At 38.6% G+C, this 15,252-nt stretch overlaps 1 protein-coding gene and 1 pseudogene across 8 annotated transcripts in view; one reads left to right on the top strand and one right to left on the bottom strand.

Annotated features, from left to right (window-relative positions):
* Window positions 1-15,252, top strand: part of KLHL32 (kelch like family member 32) — a 232,313-nt gene that overhangs the window by 166,692 nt on the left and 50,369 nt on the right. For 6 of the 8 annotated variants that reach the window (XM_049695139.1, XM_049695137.1, XM_004264797.3 and 3 more), the window contains one exon: window positions 10,452-11,178. In XM_049695139.1, the coding sequence (XP_049551096.1) occupies window positions 10,452-11,178 (727 nt within the window). Of the gene's footprint in view, window positions 1-10,451; window positions 11,179-15,252 lie in introns of those variants that run through there. The other 2 variants (XM_049695140.1, XM_049695141.1) reach the window with 2 other exon arrangements.
* On the bottom strand, window positions 2,895-3,002 carry LOC117199408 (uncharacterized; annotated as a pseudogene).

Genomic DNA, 15,252 nt, shown 5'->3' with positions numbered 1-15,252 from the left:
GGGTTTAATAAGGCCACACACCTTTAATAACTGGGTTAGAATTACTGAATTCATTGGTGTGGAAATAGGCTTATCATAAGGGCTAGTTTTTAATCTGCAACAGATTATCTGCCATGCTTTTATTATCAGTTTATAGCATGTGAAGTGTTTAATACTGTGTAGCAAATTCCTTATCAACTACAGAGATCTCTCAAAATTTGTGTCAATATTGTGCAATATTGTGTTGTATAAGAATTGTCTGTGCTGGCTTTATCATGAATTCAGAAGGATAGTTGAGTTGAGGATTAGCTCCATCTCTTGGTGGTGCATTGCATCATATTAATTCTGTTTATTGTCTAAATGTCATAGTTTATCAAGCACTTTCACATGTTATCTCATTCAATCCTATGTTGACCCTATGATGTAAACAACATCATCTTTGTTTTACAGGTGATGAAACTGAGCCTCAGTATATTTGTGTTTTTCATAAATGCTCAAATGTGTTAAGTTGCAGGAAGAGGTCTTTTGACATCAAGTCTTGTCTCCTTTTCATTGTGTCATATGCACATCTATGGGCATGTACCAATTAGCGGTAGAAAAAAGCATCAGGATTTCCCTGTCCTTTCAGTTGACTTCACCCTGATAATGCATCCTCAATGCATGCAGTAGCTGGAAAATAACGTGACATGGTGTGACCCAGCTAGGGCCACTTCTACTCCCTGTTGCCAGTGGGATACAGCAGGGTTTTCTTCTATTGACCAAATTGGTTTTCTCTGATTTTCCAGTGTTGTTCTGACAATATAAGCTTAATATTTCACTGACCACATTACCTTTTATACCCAGAAAGTCGTCATAAATAAACATGCATCACTAATATCTTACTTAGAACTCTCACCCATCAGTCTAGCCTCAAATGATACTCTGATGCTATCAATGATTAGATGAATGAGTATTATCTTTTGGTTCAGAGACCACTGAAGGCAAGTATAGGAAGCTATTTCTAATTGTTCCTGTATTTTGCTCAAGTGTGAGGAGACCAGGAATAGGTTCCATTTTCCCTGCAGCATCTTTGGCATAGGTGACGTTAATTGTTTTTCTTGTCCTGTCGGACATTCTTCCTATATAAAAAGCTTTGTATATTCCAGATATGGGGGTGGTGTATTTAAAGACTGTCTTGAGGTAAAATTTCATGTGAATAGTTTACTAAATATTTTCATTTCTAAATAAAACCACATTCTGGGATTTTAAATAAATAGTACCTTGAAGCAATCACTTACAAACTTGAAATGTGTGTTCTTTGGCTGAGATTATTTTATTTTTATGTGAGCCTGTGTACACATGCACTTTCACATGCCACACACGTGTGTGTGTATTTCTGTTGAGTTCAGAATTACAGACAAAAAAACCATCACTTTGTTTTTCTGAAAAGAGATTTATAAAAACTATTTGTGCTATAGAAATCTGTGACTTGGATACTAGACACAGTGATTAATTTTTTTTTAAATTTATTTTTGGCTGTGTTGGGTCTTCGTTTCTGTGCGAGGGCTTTCTCTAGTTGTGGCAAGCGGGGGCCACTCTTCATCGCGGTGCGCAGGCCTCTCACTATCGTGGCCTCTCGTTGCGGAGCACAGGCTCTAGACGCGCAGGCTCAGTAGCTGTGGCTCACGGGCCCAGTTGCTCCGTGACATGTGGGATCTTCCCAGATCAGGGCTCGAACCCGTGTCCCCTGCACTGGCAGAAAGATTCTCAACCACTGCACCACTAGGGAAGCCCCACAGTGATTAATTTTTATTGTCTCTCCCACCTGTAGGAATGTTGGAGGATTCTACTTTATGGTTTTTTTTTTTTAAGTTTTCAAACTTTTAATTTAAAAATTTTATTATTATTATTTTTAGGTATAGTTGATTTACAATGTTGTGTTGGTTTCAGGCGTACAGCAAAGTGATTCAGTTATACATACATACATATATATATATTCTTTTTCAGATTCTTTTTCCTTACACGTTAGTACAAAATATTGAGTATAGTTCCCTATGCTATACAGTAGGTCCTTGTTGGTTATCTATTTTATATATAGTAGTGTGTATATGAGGATTCTACTTTAAAATATTTCTTTTTGGTGGATCTGTAAGTGACATACATACTAGAGATAAAAGAGACTCTCTCATCAACTCACTTGTTTTACAGATGAGAAGCCAAATGACTGGTCCAGTGTCGGCTACATACTCTTGCTGTTGTTTGTATTGACTTTTCAAAGATCAGCTCAAATTGGGGGCCAATTCTCGAGGTGGAAAAGGCATTACAGTATACTAACCTCATCTCTTTTCCTATCTTTGTTTTCTCTTCATCTTGACACACAATTTACCTTTTAAAAAATCGCCTTATGTTATAAGACTGAACCAACTCAGGTCACTTGTATCTGTCCTCACAAATACCTGGAACTTAAATGTGGCATGCCTCAGAACAGGTTCCCTTGTGATTCCTCCATTCCTATGTGTTTATCGCTGTCTACGGGAAAGAGACATCCTTGGTTGCAAGGGCTCCTGCTTTTGATGCTTGGCAGTATGTACTTTTTTGAAAAAAAAAATGTATTAAAGATGGTTATCAGCACTTTTTTGTTCTTTCAATTTTCTATTTAAAAATAATTTCAAACTTATAGAAAAGTTGCAAGAATAAGAATAGTAAAGAACACCCATATGATTTGCTCATTTCTTAAGTAAATTACTTCGTTTGCTTTATCATACGTTCTGTCTCTGTCTCACTATCTAGATATCTATCTATCTATAAATATCTGTAGATATATGTAATAGGAGAATAGATAGATATCTAAACAGAGAGAGAGAGAGAGAGAGAGCGCACGCACACACGTGTGCTTTTTTTTTTCCTGAGCCATTTGAGGGTAAGTTGTATACATCATGTTTTTTTTTTAAACCCTTGAAAAAACCCCTCATAAGTGTTCTTTTCCACGGAAATCTTTAGTAAAAGGTAAAAGATTTATACAATCTGAAGAGAAACCAGAGTATTATCAAAGCACAAATTTTTTGCTAAAGGTGAAAATAAGAGCATTTGTCAGTCTTCCAGCTTCATAAAATTTTAAATGAACAATGAAAGAATATGTGTTATTATCATATCTACTAAGCTGAATATTCTTTTTAAAATCTGTCAGGTTTTTTTTTCTGACAGTATATGAACCTGGGACCACATCAGATTTGCTTCTATTGAAATATATTTCTTAGAGGAAAAAATAGCCTTTGTGTCTTTTATAAGTTTGTAGTCAGCTATAATGGTTAATGTACAACCTCCCTTGAAAAATCTGTTTTACAAGCAAAGTGTTGACACAGTTTTAATTACAGCACTCAAGTGAGCACTGTTATAATTTTTAATATTCCTCCATTGTACCGTTTTCACTGTTCTGGTAGAGCAACATACCCTGATCTTATGTTCCTAGTTTCTGGTGTCTTTAGATAGGAATGTTGCCTTTTTGAACAGAAATCTTTCATTTGATCTCAAAGAAGAGAACGGGGCTATAAAATTTTGTGCACTTATTTATTAATATGAACTTTCCTCTCTATGTCAGTCATTATTCTGGTTTAATATGTCACTATTTAGAGCTTTAACATGACTCATGTTAAAGAAATGAGATTCTATGTATCAGTAGTTTAACATGGCAAGTCTCAACACCTGTTCACATACAGGAGGGAAACTTTCCACATTTATCATCTAAAGAAACTTTATAATATTAAAAGGGTATCTTGCTAAAGTTTTATGTTTACGTTTATTTGAATTTAAGGCATTATAAAATAATATACGAGATAGTGTACTTGAATGCAATATATAATAGTCAGTGCAACTTCCCTTTGGGGACATGGATTAGAAGATGGTGAGCATCCTTGATCCTCTGTTTGGAAAGGAAAAATTCTGTCTGTGCATTGTATTCATTCTATTAACGCTTTCGCTCATGGCTCCCCAGTCTTTGTTGCCCAAGTGCTCTTTAACATCCCAGGCTCTTTGGTGGAGCTTCAGGAATGCCAGGTGGTTGCATATTTGTTCCTGTGCCCTTCCTTTGTTCCTTTCTGAATTTGCAAAACCGTGGAATTTGTGCTGCTTTTTGGGCACTGAGGGGAGACTGGTGCCCTGGCTTATTTTAGTGGGATGACAGGACTGGCAAGGATATAGACACTTGTGCCTTCACAGCATGGACTCCTGCAAAAGGCGGGGCTCAGTTTGCCCCTTCAGCAAAGCTGTCTGCAACCAGGTTTTAAAATAGGAGAATAATTATAGCTGCCCCGGGCCAAGGGGGCAGAATCAGACTGGGGGCAAAAATACCGGTTCTTGCTCATTCAGCTCTGGCTGAGGAATTCTGTGATGAGAATATCCTCTTCAGTGAAAAAGAATTCTTGTGAACCAAGAGAAAGAAATAGTTACGGCTTTTCAACAGTGTTGTAAGAGCTTTATCTTTTGTCAGCGTTAGTTAAAGACATTTGATCACTCATCTGATGAGAACTGCTTTTGTAAAGGGCATTTTTAATATATGTTTGCAAGATATAAAGGCAGTTTTATGGAAGAGTGCATTAATGTGTATTCTTGGATTTGAGATGACTTCATAATTCGTATATTTTCCAGGAAATATGTGAGTGTAAAATTTCTTATTGTTTTGGCATTGCTTCGGGGTCACCCTAGTACACAGACGTATGGACATACATAAGCAGAGGTAGATTTTAAAGCAGTAGCTTCTATCTGGGTGTGTTTGAGCAAGAACAGTAGAGGAATTTGGATCATAACTTGAGGGCTTATAATGTTAGTAATGTAACATTCGTTCATATAATTGACATATTTCTGAAATACATATGAGCAGATTATATATTTTAATTGAATTAGAGAAAATTTTGCATAATTTAAAATTATATACTTTTATATTTAGTATTATATATTATATATTCTATTCACAGAATAGCAATCAGTGGGGATACACTGAGAACACTAAAAGGAAGAGATTATTTTCCATATATATATATATTTTTTTTTAATTTTTATTTATTTATTATTTATTTTATTTTTGGCTGTGTTGGGTCTTCGTTTCTGTGCGAGGTCTTTCTCTAGTTGCAGCGAGCAGGGGCCACTCTTCATCACGGTCCATATATTTTTGAGCCAGGTTTAGTTAACAAGGAATAACCTAGAGTTAAAATACATATTCCAATAAAAAGTGAAACAATAATTCAATACTCAAAGGAAGCCCTTTCCCCTAAAGACTTATTCTTTACTTACAAACTCTTTAATCCGTACAATTAAATGCATGGTTTTTCTGCAAAAGTAATCCATAAATGAGACTCATTGAAAAATATTGTCACCTATCTAGAAGCAAAGTATACATTTTAAAAAATCAGACTTTAGTTTTCTAATTTAGAAAATGGACAATATGGACATTAAGTTTGGTTTTGAGTGCATTTGGTTTTGAGTGCTTGGATTCTACCTTAAAATAATTATTGATGTTATAATGATATAATATAATAATGATATGATATAATAGAAGAACACATTATATAACTTAAAAACTGGATTTCTGGTTACAGCTTTTCCATTAATCAGCTACATGACTTGCAGTAAGTCAAATAGCTTGTCTGGATTTTATTTCTACTAGTAAAATTGGGAAGCTTGAACCAAAAGTACTCTAAAGTTTCTTCTTGCCCTAATACTTTATATTTGAGGGATTAACAGATTACTATGTTCATTGAATTGCCAAGAATGTCAAATAGAGGTGACCAGCACCAGTTATGGAGGGAGTAAAACAAGGGCCTTATATAAGTAAGTCCAGTACATTGCATGCTGCCGTGGGGAGTTTTGTGAGTTTATAAGGGCTTTATAGGAGAGCCACAAAGATGAGATAATAAAATAGGAAATTGAAGACTGTGATAGATAGATAAATAAATATATTAAGGAACTGATGTTGTTGGTTCAAGAGAAATATGACAAATAGCCTAAGAATAGTTATAAAGGATTTTCCATTCTGCAACAATTATGTTTATTCTACTACGTGCCAGACACTGTTCTTATCAAGAATCTGAGGATGAGATGAGTTGATGTTGGAATAAGCTGTAGCCAATGCTCCTTTTAGGAAGGCACAATTCTCCATCAGGGTAAGATGTACTAGACTGGGTTAGGTAGGGTGCTTGGGAGATCTCCTGTAGTCTTTGGAGATGACAGTCCCTGTGTTTCAGATGGTTTAGGAAACATCTTGCCTAATTGCCCTGTTTCCTAAGTACTCTTTGATCTGCCCTCCCAAACTGAATCCTTGATTTCTTTTCCACTGTTGCTGGCTTTGTTACCTAAAGAGTCTGAGATAAAACTTTCACTATAGGGCTTCCCTGGTGGCGCAGTAGTTGAAAGTCCGCCTGCCGATGCAGGGGACACGGGTTCGTGCCCCGGTCCGGGAAGATCCCACATGCTGCGGAGCGGCTGGGCCCGTGAGCCATGGCCGCTGAGCCTGCGCGTCCGGAGCCTGTGCTCCGCAACGGGAGAGGCCACAGCAGTGAGAGGCCCACGTACCGCAAAAAAAAACCCCAAAAACGTTCACTATATGCTCCATTCCACCCCCACACTGAATTAAAATATTCTAGAGTTTAGGGTGATGGGGATGTCAGTGTGCCAGAATAAGATAGAATAGGATATTAGCCTTCCCTGGGTTATGCTTTCTAAGTGTAGTATCATTAAAAGCCAAAAGTTCCCAGAATAAACATTTTCAAACATTAAGCCCCCATAAGCTAGCTGTGGTCTTTGTGTTCCATGATGCCCTGATGATGAATCAGTCTTCTGTTTATTGTAGTTTCTAAACCTCTTAAAATGGGCTCCAGGGTTGCCTCTACCACCTTGCCCTTAATTCAGCATGGCAATGAATAGTGCTCTGGAGAGGTTCACGGTGTAGAAGTGTTTTTGAGGTAGCCCATTGTTTTGGATTTTCTGTGACATTTCTTCCATTATTTGGATAAGTAAGAGTTATCCATGATTTCAGTGATTTTTCTCTTTTATATTTTCACCAAAGTAAAAACTGAGTACAGTAACACTTTTACTTTTGTTTATGTATTATTGCAGAAGCAAAACTGCAGAGTTTTTATATGACTTGCTTTTATGCTATCAGAATCAGCCATGGATTTATAGAGCCGAGGTCTCAAAATATGCTGTCTGGGCTTCCCTGGTGGCGCAGTGGTTGAGAGTCCGCCTGCCGATGCAGGGGACACGGGTTCGTGCCCCGGTCCGGGAAGATCCCACATGCTGCGGAGCGGCTGGGCCCGTGAGCCATGGCCGCTGAGCCTGCGCATCCGGAGCCTGTGCTCCGCAATGGGAGAGGCCACAACAGTGAGAGGCCCGCGTACCGCAAAAAAAAAAAAAAAAGCTGTCTTACCCATAGTAAGAGCTTACCCATATCTTACTACAAAGGAAATATGCTGTCTTACCTATGGTATTAGCTACACATGCCCTATATCTTTACTAAAGCATCCTACTTAAACTTCATTTAATTTAAGCCTTTTAAAATTTGAAACAGCAGACTTCGTTTACTCTTATAAAGCAGCAATTTACAGTCTCATAAATGGGAATCTGTCTAAGACCTTCCTACTCAAAACGTGGTCCATGGACTAGCAGCTTATGCATCACCTGGGAGACGTTAGAAATGCAGGCTTACAGTCCTCCTCCCCCTCCCTATTGAATCAAAATCTGCATTTTGCCCAGAAAAACCAGGTAATTCATGCACATGTTAGGTTTGAGAAGCACTGGGTTTAAATCTGTAAATAACACTATATCCAGGTGAGATTGGTTCAAAGTTGGCAGCATTGTAAATTATATTTACCTTTGATCTGGAGAAAAGATAAACCCAACAAGTATGAATGACTTGTGTAGTCTGAAAATATTTATAAATAATAAATGTGTGAAAATTATATGAAAAATGTGAGAAGTTAGACATACTGGCGATAAATAAGATAAACATTATCCCAGAAAGTGCAAATTAAATGTATGTTCACAAAGTAGTTTGTAATACATAGTATTTGGGGAAATTGAACATGGAAACCATCATGATATTGTGACGTAAGGGGTGATAAGTAGACAGAAAGCCAGAAATGAATCAGAGATAGGTCACAGTGGTCACTGTTCCACTGCTAGTTTGATTCCTTAGAAATTTTCTTAGAGGCAGAGTCTAGTTGTGGCTTGTATATTTTTCATACAGTAAGTGACACTGTTTGCTAGAAAGATAAAGGTAAATCAGAGAGTGTTAAGAGATGGGCTAGAAGATTGATTAGGGCATAGGAAGAACTGATTTATGAGGAAGGAGAAAAGTAATTAAATGGGCAGCACTGTGCTATAAAAAGAGGCTATAGAGACATGAATGTTTATTTGCTCTTTCTCCAGTGTTGTTTTCCTGTAGTATCCATATGCAAGGTGCAGAAACATTAGGATATCAGGATGCTAAGAAATTCGTTACAAAACAAAGCAGTACCATCTGGAATTACTCAAATTAGGAGCAATATGAAAGATTAAGTTTCAGAAAATTTTACCTTGTGCATAAGGAGTAACCTTGAGTGGGATGACTTTATCCCTGAAAACTTTTGAAAGCTCTATGGGCAAAGAATGGAAAATCATTTATTAAGTTGTAGAATTCTAATTGGAACCCATCTCTTGAAACTTCTAAAATTAGGGTGGAGAAAAACCAGGATGTTGCCTGTGGGAAAACTCTCCACTTCCAGCAGAGACTTGGTGATTGATGAGTGACATTTTTCTTCTGCACTATCTTTGATTATTACTGTGTTACCATACACAGGTAATTTTTTTTTCATCAGGTTAGTATCTTATTTAAATAAAAAATACTAGTTTCTAGAAAAACAGCCATAGAGTGTCACTCATCTGCCCTACATTGTGTCTGCCTCCGTGGCATCCATAGGCTACCTGGTAACCAGTGACATTCTTTTTCCATTTCTCTTCACTCATTATTCATTTAGAGATGCAATTCAGTATATATTGGAAGCAGATTCACTTGCTACATTCTCTTCATCTGGAAAACTAAAAAGACATGCCCAAAATATGCCTTGCCTTTTAGAGCCATTTGTCAAATGGATATAGAAACTCTGAAAGCCTGAAATCATCTAATGCTTCAGACGGTTTAGTGATCCTTTTCACAAGGATGAAAACCCAGCTCACGTTTGTCAAGGAGTAATGGTCTGAGGGCACTACATTTCTTTCTGTCTTCTCCGTAGACATTTTTCCCAGTGCAATGAATCAGCTGAAAAAGGAAGCCCAGAACCCCAATTCCACTAGTCAGAAAGCAAGTAAAACACAGCAGAATTATTCAGTATTTTCTTTACTTTTTTTATGCTAATTGCTTCAGGTCCACATTTATATTGCTTAGGAGATCTAGTTTAATATAGGTACTGCTAAGAATAAATTCTATCAAATATGTTGACTGGAGATATTAGATATACCTCTCTATGCTGATGTGTGGGAAGCTTTGCCAAACTTAAGTCAATTAATTAAATTACTTCAGGTGCTCCATAACATGAATTGGATTTTTGTTGATATTATTTTCTAAACTACTATTCAATTTTGTTATTTATGACTTAATGCACCTGCTTTAGTTTTAAGACATTCTATTTGTCTATAGCCAAAAGTTCTTACCCCTTTCCTCCTTGAAAGAGCTCTAGACCTAATCAAAAAGCTTAGGATTACATTCTGCTCTTGTGTCCATAATACAAAGATAATCTCCTCTGTATCCTGTTTTTATGAAAATGGCTCTAACAAATTGCCCGTATCTTACACATACAAACAACAACTGTTTTCAAGATGAAAACTAGTTGAGAAAAAATAAAATAAATTGATAGGTTGCAATCTTTCTTTTTCTTCTCTTGCTTCCTGATATACCTACAAAAGTTGCAGGGGGGAAAAGAAGTCCTTTTTCTTTCTAAATCTTGCTACTAGTGTCGTATTGATTTTCTCTCAAGTGCATCCTGTGGTCTCAGATGATCACATATTTTCTCACATTACTCATATTGATACAGCACCTTGACTCACAGGTTGACATATGTTGCTTGAACTGATGACATGGCTCACCGTTGACATATCCTGGTGATGGGGCGAACCAAGCCTCTTATGCATGAAACCTAAGGGAACAGGCTGTTTCACAACCGTATTCTCATTCTTTGAAAAGTAACTGTTGTTCACCTCAAGTGATCCTTTAAGTCTTATCCGTGTTGCTTAACATTGTTCTAATCTCTCCAACAGTGTTTTGAGTTCTTTTGTGTCTCTGCTGATGCGGAAAGGAAAAAAAAATCCCTCAACTGGGTATAACAATGTTTGAGTGTTCCATGGTTCGTAAGAAAAAATAAAAGTGTTATTAAGAGTCTGAAGGAATACATGGCAGCCGGCCTCTGTGCCACGTTGCTTTGGCTTCTTCTTACCTTCGTGCTCTCTCCACCTCCCTGCCTCTGTTTCAGCTAGCTGTGAGGTGGCTGGAACACAGCTGCCATTACCAGTACATGGATGAGCTCCTGCAGTACATCCGCTTTGGCCTGATGGACGTGGACACTCTCCATACAGTTGCCCTGTCCCACCCCCTCGTCCAGGCAAGTGAAACCGCAACAGCTCTTGTCAACGAGGCCCTGGAGTACCACCAGAGCATCTACGCACAGCCCGTGTGGCAGACTCGCAGGACCAAACCGCGCTTCCAGTCAGATACTCTGTACATCATCGGTGGGAAGAAGCGTGAGGTCTGTAGAGTCAAGGAACTTCGGTACTTCAATCCCGTGGATCAGGAGAATGCCCTCATAGCTGCCATTGCCAACTGGAGTGAGCTGGCTCCCATGCCCGTGGGAAGGAGCCACCATTGTGTGGCAGTCATGGGGGACTTCCTGTTTGTAGCAGGAGGGGAAGTCGAGCACGCCAGCGGCCGGACGTGTGCCGTGAGGACTGCCTGTCGCTATGACCCCCGCAGTAATTCCTGGGCAGAGATAGCACCCATGAAAAACTGCCGGGAGCATTTCGTTCTGGGAGCCATGGATGAGTACCTCTATGCAGCTGGGGGCAGAAATGAACTGCGCCAGGTTCTGCCGACCGTTGAGCGATATTGCCCCAAGAAGAACAAGTGGACTTTCGTCCAGCCCTTTGACCGGTCCCTCTCCTGTCACGCTGGCTACGTGGCTGATGGTCTTCTTTGGATATCAGGTAGAACATGCCTCATACGTTGGATTTATTACAAAACACTTTCACTGTGGCATAAATTGACAAGTCGGGCTTTGGTAGTGGTGGCCACGTGTATCTGAACGATTCGGCCAAGGGTGCCGTTTTAGCTAATTAACAGTCATTTATTGAGCACCATTCTGTAGAGAGCAGTGTATGGGGGAGTAATTGACCTTTCTGTGGCTTTCTGAGTGATGAGTGGAGTAAAATTTCAAGATGGAAATGAATGGCCGATCACATCTCTTTTTCTACCAAACCTTCTATTGTTTAGATTGTCAGTTTTTGATATTCACGGACTGTATTGCACACCTTGTGGTTTATCCAGGTCCTTGGCTTTTCCTTTCACCCTGGGCTGCCTGACTAGGAGCCAGTCTTTCAAAGACAGGGCAGGCGAAGTAAAAGCCCAGTTAATCCATTTGGGTGAGTAATGCAATGGGAATAGATCCAGGTAGGAGCCATGCTGTGCATTGAGGGAAGGGATTTAAGTTATTGGCTAAAATAATGTTTTTCTGTTATCTGCGAATTGTAGTTACTCATGCCATCCCAATACTTTATTCCTGTTTACTCTCGCATTCTTCCTGATTATTTGGGGGTTCTGATTATTTTAGTTTACTTGTTTTTGTCTTTGGTTTTGTTTGAAGCCTTTTGATTATGAAAAAAGGAGAGAGACTACTATAATGAATCCCATGTGCCCATAACCCAGCTTCAGCAGTTATCTACTCGTTGCGAATCTTGTTTCACTCACACCCACATGCTTCTTCCAACCCCTCATAGCTGACTTTTCACTGGCACAGAGGATCCTGTGAGGCATGTGTTATTGACATCACATTATCACCTTGTGTTTCCAATCCTATTATTGGAAAGTCCTCAAATGTCCTCCTTTGAAAGGTTTGCCTATTAGGGAAGAAAGTTGCATCTTCTCTCAGCTGGAGGATACTCATTTTGTGACCCAGATGGATCTCGCTGCATTTCTATGTGAAGGACAAAGAGGAATAGAAAAATCAAACAACTTAATTACCAAGAGTAACTTTGAGATGTTTGTACTCAGAAGAAACAATCACTTTTAAGTATACTTATGAAGACTTCTAAGCTTCCTTGAATAATCCTGTCTAGTTTAACATCTGCTCTGACAAAATTCCCCCTTGCACTTAAAGTAAATTCACTGGACTCTGCCCATGTTTCCTTCTGCTCTCCTCAATAACCAGGGATACAGCTGTAGTCTTGGCTGCTCTGGGCAGTGCCTCAATTATTGGCAATTCACTGGTTTTTACTGAAGAAACCTAGCTCATGTCTGGGCTTAAGTGCTCAATAATTAATGAATGAAGTTAAGGTTGGGACCAAGAAAGAGGATAAGTGAGGTGTATCCAACAATTGCTGGTCCTGTATACCAAATACACATTAGATATGAGTGTGTATGTTAGTATATGTAGATATATTTAGATAAAGACCTCATTTATCCGGTGACTTATTCCTTTTTCTTTAACTATATATTTCAGTATTTAAGAAAAAAGCCACCAGGACTGTATCCTGTTAGATTTGTTGAAGAAACCTTAAACTTGGCTGCAAATAAATCCTTGCTATTAGAAGGAACAGATCTGTACTTGACTTAGATAACAAAACAGTGATGGATTTATGAAATCAGTATAATTTATATTTTATTCTAACTTACATCCCTTCCTTTGACTCATTTAGTTTTCCTATATTGCTAAGGTACTGCACTTCTAAATTTAGCATTGCATTTTCTAAATTTTGTATATGTTTCTCATAATTAGTTTAATAATTATTCCTTCCTTACTTTTATTTTTGGGCTATAAAACTAGCTTTTAAAAAAAGTGCTGGAGTTTCCCTTGCATAGACTTCAAAATACGACTACTTAATACCTTCTTTAGTGAGGCCTAAAGAAAGCACTGAAACTTATGTTAGCCTGGCTAGATCTATCAACCTGGTATCAAGCTGACTTCTCTTTCCATATGGGTCTGTATGTTTCCTTTTCCATTGTATTAAGAGTATCAACTTATTACAGTCCATACTGCTATATCACTTTGTTTTTCCCCTACTATGAAAGGAAATACATTTCCTTTGTTCTTCTTTTGCACTAATATATGCTGCCTGTGTTAACCATACTTAATGAAAACAATCACAATTTTCTCAGGTTTGTTTCTCCCTACTGTGAACTTGAGATGAAAAACTCACTTCCCTGTGTACAGTACAATACCTTTAATTGGAAAGAAGAGGAAATCACCAGTGACATTTCTAATACCTTCAGTTGTCTGCCTCTTTCCTCAGGCTCAGCTTACAAAAAATCAATTGTGAATCTAACCAGGGATAGGGAGGGGTTGCTATGGGCTCCTTAAAAAAAAAAAGACAGGTATATTTCACCCTGACTATCTCTGATTTAGAAGTGTTACCCTGATTTTTTTTTGGAGCAGAAGAAAATGTTTGAGGCTATTCCTTATTCTTTACCAAATAATTAAATATTTCCAGTTTAATTGATGGGGGATTGGGTCATTGGCATCCTTCTGGTATTTTGTAAGCTTTGCCTGAGGTGAAGGTAGTAAGGATTATAGGATGTGGATTTGGGGAGCTTATTTCTGTTCCACGGAACACAAAATGAATGTTTCTTTAGGGACTCGATATTTCCAGTGTGCTCCCTCTCTATACATACCCTCTCCCCCTCTCTGTCCATTTTAGGGTCAGGATACCTGGAAACCTGTCCGTGGTTTTAAAAAGGAGACAGGCAAAGATGAATTCAGAAAACTAGGCTGTATAGATATGCCCATTAGCATGTAATTTAAGATGTTAGAGATAGTCAGACTTTACAGGCTCCTCTAGCATTTGACATCGTGACCCAATTCACAAATGCTCCACATCGTTTCTACTTGAAATTCACAATACTGAAGTAAAATAAGCATTAAATATCCTGCCGTTGTGCTTTGAAAGGTATGCTCTCCATTGTAAGATATTGTTTGTGAACTACTAAAAAGATCCTTTTTTTGTGAGTGAAAATGAATCCTGAGCTCATCTTGCAGAATAACTTACCTTTTCATTTTTGTCAAATGGCAGCAGGATAATGGGAAACTAACTACAAAATCAGTGCTTTAAAACTGCAATAATAAGACAAATGGTACTGCATTTCCTCAAAAGCGGCACTTAGTGTTTTCTTGATTCTCTTGGTGAATGGTACATCTTTATTAAAGTCAGTGCTGGTTCATAGATAAATAAGAATAATTTAGCAAACACACTTCCTGCCCTCTAGGAGCTGACAATCAAAGAGTTTTTCAGGGGCTTCCCTGGTGGTGCAGTGGTTGAGAGTCCGCCTGCTGATGCAGGGGACACGGGTTCATGCCCCGGTCTGGGAAGATCCCACATGCCGCGGAGCGGCTGGGCCCGTGAGCCATGGCCGCTGAGCCTGCACGTCTGGAGCCTGTGCTCCACAACGGGAGAGGCCACAACAGTGAGAGGCCTGCATACCGCAAAAAAAAGAGGTTTTCAGGTATTTCACTAATGAAAGAACATTTGTTAGGGCTTCTTTAACTCCCTAGAAGATATATTTATTTTCATCTTGATTAAATTTAGATGAAGTTTGCGTTGCCCCATTTTAAGTAACTTTAATTTATTCAAACCTACTAAAGGGACTTTACAATTAGAACAGTATAAAGCATCATTAGCATTTTAAAAATGCCATAGCTGTAACTTTACTGTGCAAATATCATTTTACTTGCATCTTAAAAAATTGTATACAACATATTAGGAGCTAATGGGGGCATGGCAGAGGCTGACTGTGGTGCTCTGAGGTCACAGATTGAGGGCACATGCAAGTGTGAAATTGGCTCCACTGTGACCAACCAGGAGATGCTGAGCAACTTTCCTCACCTCCCTGAGTCTTGTTCCAGGCTAGTGCGGGAGCCACAAAGACAGGTCCCACGCCGGGGCTTATAGTTTTTTGTTTTTTTTTAAATAAATAAATTTATTTATTTATTTATGGCTGTGTTGGGTCTTCGTTGCTGCACGTGGACTTTCTCTAATTGCAGCTAGCAGGGGCTACTCTTCGTCACGGTG

The sequence above is a fragment of the Orcinus orca genome, chromosome 12 (assembly GCF_937001465.1).
Source record: "Orcinus orca chromosome 12, mOrcOrc1.1, whole genome shotgun sequence".
NCBI lineage: Eukaryota > Metazoa > Chordata > Mammalia > Artiodactyla > Delphinidae > Orcinus > Orcinus orca.
Note: the sequence above shows the minus strand (reverse complement) of the source record. Positions and strands in the feature narration are given on the sequence as shown.